This window comes from Salmo trutta, chromosome 3 (genome assembly GCF_901001165.1).
Source record: "Salmo trutta chromosome 3, fSalTru1.1, whole genome shotgun sequence".
Classification (NCBI taxonomy): domain Eukaryota; kingdom Metazoa; phylum Chordata; class Actinopteri; order Salmoniformes; family Salmonidae; genus Salmo; species Salmo trutta.
Genome location: NC_042959.1, coordinates 7370555 through 7377994, shown reverse-complemented (window position 1 = coordinate 7377994; position 7440 = coordinate 7370555). Strand labels below are relative to the sequence as shown.

Genomic DNA, 7440 nt, shown 5'->3' with positions numbered 1-7440 from the left:
GCCTTCAGGCCAAAGAGTTCAATCTTGGTTTCATCAGTCCAGAAAATCTTGATTCTCATGATCTGAGACCTTTAGGTGCATTTGGAAAACTCATCATGTTCCTTCTATTGAGAAATAGCTTCCGTCCGGCCACACTACCATAAAATGCCTGATTGGTGGACTGCTGCAGAGATGGTGGTCCTTCTGGAAGGCTCTCCCATCTTTACAGATGAACTCTAGAGCTCTGTCAGAGTGACCATCGGATTCTTGGTCACCTCCCTAACCAAGGCCCTTCTCCCCCGATTGCTCAGTTTGCCTCTGGCGGACAGCTCTAGGAAGAGTCTTGGTGGTTCCAAACTTCTTCCATTTAAGAATGATGGAGGCCACTGTGTTCTTGGGAACCTTCAATGCAACAGAAATGCTTTTGTACCCTTCCCCAGATCTGTGCCTCGACACAATCCTGTCTTGGAGCTCTAGGACAATTCCTTTGACCTCATGGCTTGGTTTTTGCTCTGACATGCACTGTCAACTGTGGGACCTTATATAGACAGCTGTGTTCCTTTCCAAATCATGTCCAGTCAATTGAATTTACCACAGGTGGACTCCAAGTTGTAGAAACATCTCAAGGATGTTCAATGAAAACAGGATGCACCTGAGCTCAATTTCAAGCCTTATAGCAAAGGGTTTGACTACTTACGTAAATAAGGTATTTCTGTTATAAACATTTTTTTTTACATTTGCAAAAATGTCTAGAATTTTTTCCCTCACTTTGTCATTATGCGGTATTGTGTGTAGATTGATGAGGAAGAAAATGTATATAATCCATTTTAGAATAAGGCTGTAACGTAACAAAATGTGGAAAAAGTCAAGGGGTATGAATACCTTCCGAATGCACCATAAAACAGAATGCTGTAGTTTGTCAGTGTCATGATAAACATTAAATACAAAAGTGCAAAGAGAAAGAAGAATTCAATTCCATCCAGTGCCCAACCAACTCCGAAAACAATGATTTAAAATTCACAAAAAAAAAAAAAAGCCATTGAATTTCTGTTAGAAAAATGTTCACAAAATAACATGTTTACTGCAACCTTCCAGTTTGAGGCCATGCCGAGTTGGGATTACCAAAACTTTTCTATACTATAATTATGTTCCTACCACAAGGGTTACATTTAAACCTTAATCTCAGCAGATTAATTAATTCAAAGCAGATCTTTTTCCTGACAAAACCAGCAGGTACTATGAGACTGTCTGCTTCCAAAATGGCACCCTATTACTATATAGTACACTGTAATCTTTACAATGAAGAACCATTTTCAGAGATAAATACAACATCATGCACAGAGAGAGAAGAAACTGGTTCCATGGACTGTGGTGGGCGTCGGTTGTGTGGTCTTCTTTAAAGATCAATGTGACATTTTTTTTCTTCTTCCATTTTGCATTGTGAAATTATGGCACACATTTTGGTCCATGGATTGATGGATGCTTACTTTGTCACAACTCTATACCAATGGTCGGTTGCTCCCTTCTCCCGCATCTTCTCCCACTTCTTCACTAAGAAGAATCTATAGCGATACTTCACAGGCATTGGGATCTTTTACAGGAAGTAGTCAGGAGTGCGGCGGGTCACATGGGGTTCACCTCTGCGAGGGGCGGGGTCGAACTGAAGGCTGGAACAGAAAGACAGAGTCACATATCTGATACGAGGCCTTGGAGCGACGTTACATCTAATAGAGGGTTCGCTTCATTTCATCAATCAAGATGAGAAAAGGAAGCTTGCTAACTCATTTATCTACACGTAACAATTTCCAATGTATAGAGTTTAACAACAAAGCTAAAGTAAAGAATTATCAACAGGAATTTTATTCTGAAGTGAATACTTTTATTTTGAAGTGAATACTTTTATTTTGAAGTGAATACTTACAAGGAGTACTTGAGTGTGTCATCCAGCTCCATGATGGCGGCCTGGTTTCCACAGCGATAGCAGTAATTGGGTGCACTGAAGATAGTCACCACGTTACGGTCATGGCACCAGTTATAACCCTGTCAAAACAAACACTCAGTACACCAGAGGTACATCTAGGAACAAGATCATCTAAAACATGAAATCATGCAAATACAAAAGAATGTCAGCATTTTGGTATAAAAATATATAATTTTCCAGTACTTAAAAACATGCCACTGTACCTCCATGACGAGCTGGTGAGCTCTGGAGACCAGGGTGAGTCCGTTAGCATGGTTGAAAGTCTCTGAGATGTCCTGTCCAAAGGTGTAGCCGGCACCGCGGGGAGAGATGCCCCAGCCGCCACGGTCATCAGGGTCTGACCACAGCAGGTCACACATCGGACCCTGGGGGAGGGAGACGGTGGCCATGTTAGTAAGGTCAACAATACAGTGAACACCACATGATGTGAATAAGGTGGCCATATTGGTGAGGTCAGGCTGCAACACAGAGAGTCACCACATGATTTTATCAAAGGTGTTTGCTGAGTGCATATTACAACTGTGAGATGAGTAGTGACTGGTTGGCTAGAAGTCCATGGAACAGATTAAACATCTGCTATACAATGTCAGGCCTTACAGACTCCAGTGGTTCAATATCCACACTATGAAGACGCTGAACAACTGGAAACGCTTCACTCTACATGAACTGAACAGAGCAGGGATCTCCTGGCTAGAGGCAAAAGCTGTCACACAGAAGTGAGTGAGGTGGAGAGCATGGTGGACGCCCCCTATGCTCCCAAGGGGACCAAGAGGTTTAAGTCAAGTCAAGTCAATATTATGAAACAACATATTGGACATACATTCTAACTAGCATGGTAATATGAAGATTGGAACGTCGTTTCTAGGAACGTGGAAGTGAGCTGACCTCGTGAGGAACCTCCTGTAAGCGATCCAGCGCTCGGATGTGTTCCAGTGTGTCTATTGAGGGGGACAGTCCACCGTGGAGACAGAAGATCTGCAGAGGAACGACAAGTCAATTAGGACATTTCCATCTAAAATGTGTTAGAAGGAATCAAATCATTAAGGCTTAAAATACCACCTAACGCTGTGTTGAGGTTGTAGATGTTTTTTTTTTTTTAACATCTGTATTGTACAGCACATTTCTGCTGAATTGCATGGTTATGTAATAACAGTAGTGATCAAGGGAGAGACCTCGATTTCCAACCACGGAATTGAGGAGATTCAGTAACACGGACGACAACAGAATTCAATAAAAATATATATTTTTTGTTGCTAAAAGTAGAACCAGTGCGTTTTGTCTTTTAAGCCTTCATCATGGTTTTTGATGAAGGTCAAAAGCCGAAAATCGTTGGTTCTATTTGTAGCAATAAAAAAATAAATGCTTTTTACTGAACTCCATTGTCCTCCGTGTTGCTGAATCTCCTCTCTCCTTCATAACAGTGATCCTAATAGTACAGGACTTTTATATAGCGCTCTTCAAGGACCCAATCAAAGACACTTATGTAATGGTTCCACTAATAAATAAATATGTGTTACATTAAAATTGCAATATGTCACTTTTTTGGGGGCAACACGACCAAATTTACATAGAAGTGCGAGTTATAGAGCTGTCATTCTCATTGAAACCAAGCGTAAGAAGTGGTCGATCTGTTCTGTGTGCACTATTTCTACGCTTCCCGGTCTTAAGTTTCGCCTGTGCGCCTTTTACTGTCGGTTTTGTTTGCTTCAAACAGCTAAAAAAAATTATCTAAAATACTATTTTTTGGTTATGGAAAATATCTTTCACAGTCGTTTAGATGGTACAATGATACTCTACACAATGACGGCTGGTTTTGTTATATAAACTCAAATTAGGTAAACTATTGGAATTTTTTGCAACCATGAATTGGCGTAGTGATTTATGCATAATGCACTTTAAACAACTAACATCTCACCTGGTTATCTACCAGGGCAGTTAGGGGCAGATAGTCAAATAAGTCTGTGAAGTACTTCCAGACGTTGGCGTTTCCGTATTTCCTTAAACACTCGTCGTAGAAGCCGTACACCTGGGTGATCTGTCTGCTCTCGTGGTTCCCTCGAAGGATTGTGATTCGCTCACGGTACCTAACCTGAAAAACAAAACTAATTATTAACACATCTCTGGATAGGACAAAAAGCGCATAACAAGACATTACATTCACAGCGACTGCACCTTCTGTTCTCGTGTCAACCAGACATGGTTTAAAGTTGACGACAACATTTACAGTAGCAGCAGTGAAACTTATCCTGTGTTGTATTAGTAGGCTGTCCTCCCTGTAGACCTACTGGCCTCCTCTACCAGTTAGAGTTTTAACCTTGTTGCAGTTTTTCCCTGTGCAAAATACACTAACTAAGCAATACCATTTTGTAGGGCCCGTATATCAATAGGAACTCATTCAGGGTCTCAACTTACTGTTGAGAATTAGAAAAAAAACAAGCTTCAATAAATAAAAAAAATTGTGGTCGTGCGTCAGCAGTTTCTCTCTTGTTATGTGTCACTAACAGTCACTCAATTAGTCCATGCAAGCTAAAAATGTTTAGATTGGTAATTTAGCCTAGTCAGCTATCTAAACTTGTAGTAATCAAGGCCGAACACCGACCAGGGGCCCCAATAGATTTTGCAAACATTTCTGTCCCCCCTATGGCAAAATTGCATGAAATTAGTTAGTTAGAAGAATTCAGTTTGAGTCGTCAGGAAAATCCACTGCAGTCTCTCATGATGAATTCAGATTTTTTTTGGGGGGGGGGGGGGTTAGGGTTAGAGTTGCCCTTTCCTGCTCTAAAACATTTGTCTATGTTTACCTTGAGAGATACTAGGAGGCTGACTGTCTCTACAGAGTAGTAGCCCCTGTCCACATAGTCTCCCATGAAGAGGTAGTTGGTGTCCGGAGACTTCCCTCCGATTTTAAACAGCTCCACCAGGTCATGGAACTGGCCGTGGACGTCCCCGCACACGGTGACCGGACATCTCACCTCCTGCACGTTAGACTCCTTCGTCAGGATCTCTTTGGCCTGGGAAGGAAATGAGACGTAAGAGTTTGGGGTCAGGAATTTAAACAGAGGATGGAGGAAATCGGGGATACAGAGAGGAAGAGCGGGAGTTCGGGTCTGTGTATGTTATTACTCGTTTTGAGTACTATATTTATAAAATGCATGCATATTTTGAAGCTCTAACTAAATACGGTAGTTGATACCCAGGGGGCACACTTGGAAATTCAACTGCAACAAACCCAGAACGGAGCGTAAGAACATCAAGGATATCAAGATGAAATGTCTAAACACATTCATATAAAAATACAACAACTCTATTCAGTCAACGCATGTCAGCCAACCCCACAGTGAATGCAAAGGCAATATGCTCCGCCGCCATTTTCAGAATAATGTAGCTAGCTAGTTAGTAACTAACTAGTAACTAACTAGCAGTAACAAACAATAGCCGGTGGGGAAATTAACCGTGCTCTGACCAATGAGCAATTTAATATATTTACTTAACAGTTAACTAATGCTAGCTGTCTAGCATAACAAATATTAGCTAAGCTAGTTTGCCGGCTAAGGACTCGCAAGATCATACGAATTAAACGGGTTAAAATTACCTTCTCGCAAAGGGCTTTGACTTGGTTTTCCGAGAGCTGCTTGCATTCGCCGAGTTGCTCAATCCACCCATCCAATTCCTTAGTGAATGATTTGTCGTCCATGTCTGGTTATATTTCAGCTAGTAAACTACCTCGTTAGGTTACCTATTGAAAACTAGTTTAGCTAATGCGTTCTCGTCATTCGTACTCTTTTTTTGCTTTCGTCGAAAATGAATGCCCAAGCTAGCTAGGTCACCGACACGGCTTTAAATTGGTTCAAACCCCCCCCCCCTACTAGCTAGCTACTCGTTAAAAAATAAACGCTGCATGCGCCCTTGATATCCTGTTTATCTGAAATAGCTAAAGAAATGCGGTGTACAGACGCAGTTGCAGAAAACTGTCTCTCTATATGAAATTCCTTGGACCCAACCCTGCTTCTTCACCGAGCAACAATCAATGAGAGGGTTTTATTACACTGGCCCGGGATGAACGGGGAAACGCTCCCTCACTTCATCAGGAGAAAGCGGGGAGGGAGGAGCGCAATACTCAAATCAAACATTACTCCTGCGCCTTTCTGTCAGGTTGTCAACAAAGGCAGCATGGTGCATCGTCCAGAAACATACATCTATTTTCCACAAAATAAATGTTTGAATTTTCAAACTAGGATTGGAAAGGCAGATAAATCGTTTTTAGCACTTTTGCATGTGGGAACACAGAATCCAACTCATCCCTCCTCCACTTGTTTAATTACGTCGCTTTTGTTTTGAGCCGACTTCGCGGAAGGCCAGAGCTGGGCACCTGGCTCACGCTCGGGAGACATCCTGGTTCCAAAACAAATGCAATCACTTTTCACCCGATTCAAATTTCTCACACCGGGGTAACCCGAGTCAGATAAACAAAACCCCCCGGTCTTGCTGCGTTTGCGTCATTGGCCGACGTACCTCACCCGTCCCCTTCATCTGGGCTTTGCTGCCACCGGGAGGTTGTGAATGGGAACTACAATGTGCTCTCGGTTTCAAAATAATAAATCTATCACAATAAATACCATGAATATTGTGGATAATTGTGTGATTTAAAAAAAATATATGTTTTACCTTTATTTAACTAGGCAAATCAGTTAAGAACATATTCTGCCTTGTTCAGGGGCAGAACGACAGATTTTTACCTTGTCAGCTCAGGAATTTGATATTGCAACCTTTCGGTTACTGGTCCAACACTAACCGCTAAACTGCCTGCCGCCCCGGAATAGATCTACTGCTATTCAAATGCATATGACTACTGTGCGTGCAGGTTATCAAGCTGAAATAAATGGTATAAAAAAAAAATATATAATACACAGTGAATAAATACAACGGACTGGCAGGATGCAAAAGCAACTATCCAGAATTTAAAGCGGCTCCCAATGTTTTAGACACACGCATGCGCATTGAGTTTCACCCTAGTCAGCAGTATGAGAAATGGTCCATGCAATCCTGATTCCTTGAGACGTCCAAACTCTGAGGATACTCCATTGAATTTGACATTTAAAATGGTGAAGGTAAGAATTGAGGTTAGGGTTAAGGTTAGGGAACTGTAGTAGGGGTTAAGGTTTAGGGTAGCGACGTACCCAGGAGAAAATGGCAGCACCATTGAGGCAAGGAGGACAGCAGGTAAGACGTTCAATATTTAACGTGTATTTTCTGTTGTAAAATAACATATAGTTAGCTGAACCTCTTCACCTAAACCCTAGCTACATCGTCACTTTGAAATCGGTGCAGCTCGCGTCCACGAGGACTTATGTTTTGAGCAGTCATTCGTTTTGACAGACGTGTTTGATACTACAGCAGGATCAAAACGAATTGAATGAATGATCAAGCTTGATACAATGTAACAACCAGTGTTAGAGAAGCTACTCTGAAAATGTACTTTA

General features: G+C 41.7%; 1 protein-coding gene across 1 annotated transcript; it reads right to left on the bottom strand.

The window, feature by feature from the left end:
- Nucleotides 1-893: 893 nt before the first annotated feature.
- Nucleotides 894-6010, bottom strand: LOC115167379 (serine/threonine-protein phosphatase 2A catalytic subunit alpha isoform). The gene is made up of 7 exons (XM_029721769.1): nucleotides 5553-6010; nucleotides 4762-4971; nucleotides 3876-4049; nucleotides 2846-2935; nucleotides 2164-2325; nucleotides 1901-2019; nucleotides 894-1646 (listed from the first exon to the last, which is right to left on the bottom strand). Exons 1-7 carry the CDS (start codon nucleotides 5652-5654, stop codon nucleotides 1574-1576), a joined length of 930 nt encoding a protein of 309 aa, XP_029577629.1. The 5' UTR covers nucleotides 5655-6010; the 3' UTR covers nucleotides 894-1573.
- Between the last annotated feature and the right edge of the window lie 1430 nt (nucleotides 6011-7440).

Coding starts and splice junctions, on each gene's coding strand:
- LOC115167379 (XM_029721769.1), bottom strand. CDS start 5,654: ATGGACGACAAATCATTCACTAAGGAATTGGATGGGTGGATTGAGCAA. Junction 2,326..2,845: donor TACAGGAGGTTCCTCACGAG/GTCAGCTCACTT, acceptor TCCCTCCCCCAG/GGTCCGATGTGTGACCTGCT. Junction 1,647..1,900: donor GACACACTCAAGTACTCCTT/GTAAGTATTCAC, acceptor TTTCTGTTCCAG/CCTTCAGTTCGACCCCGCCC.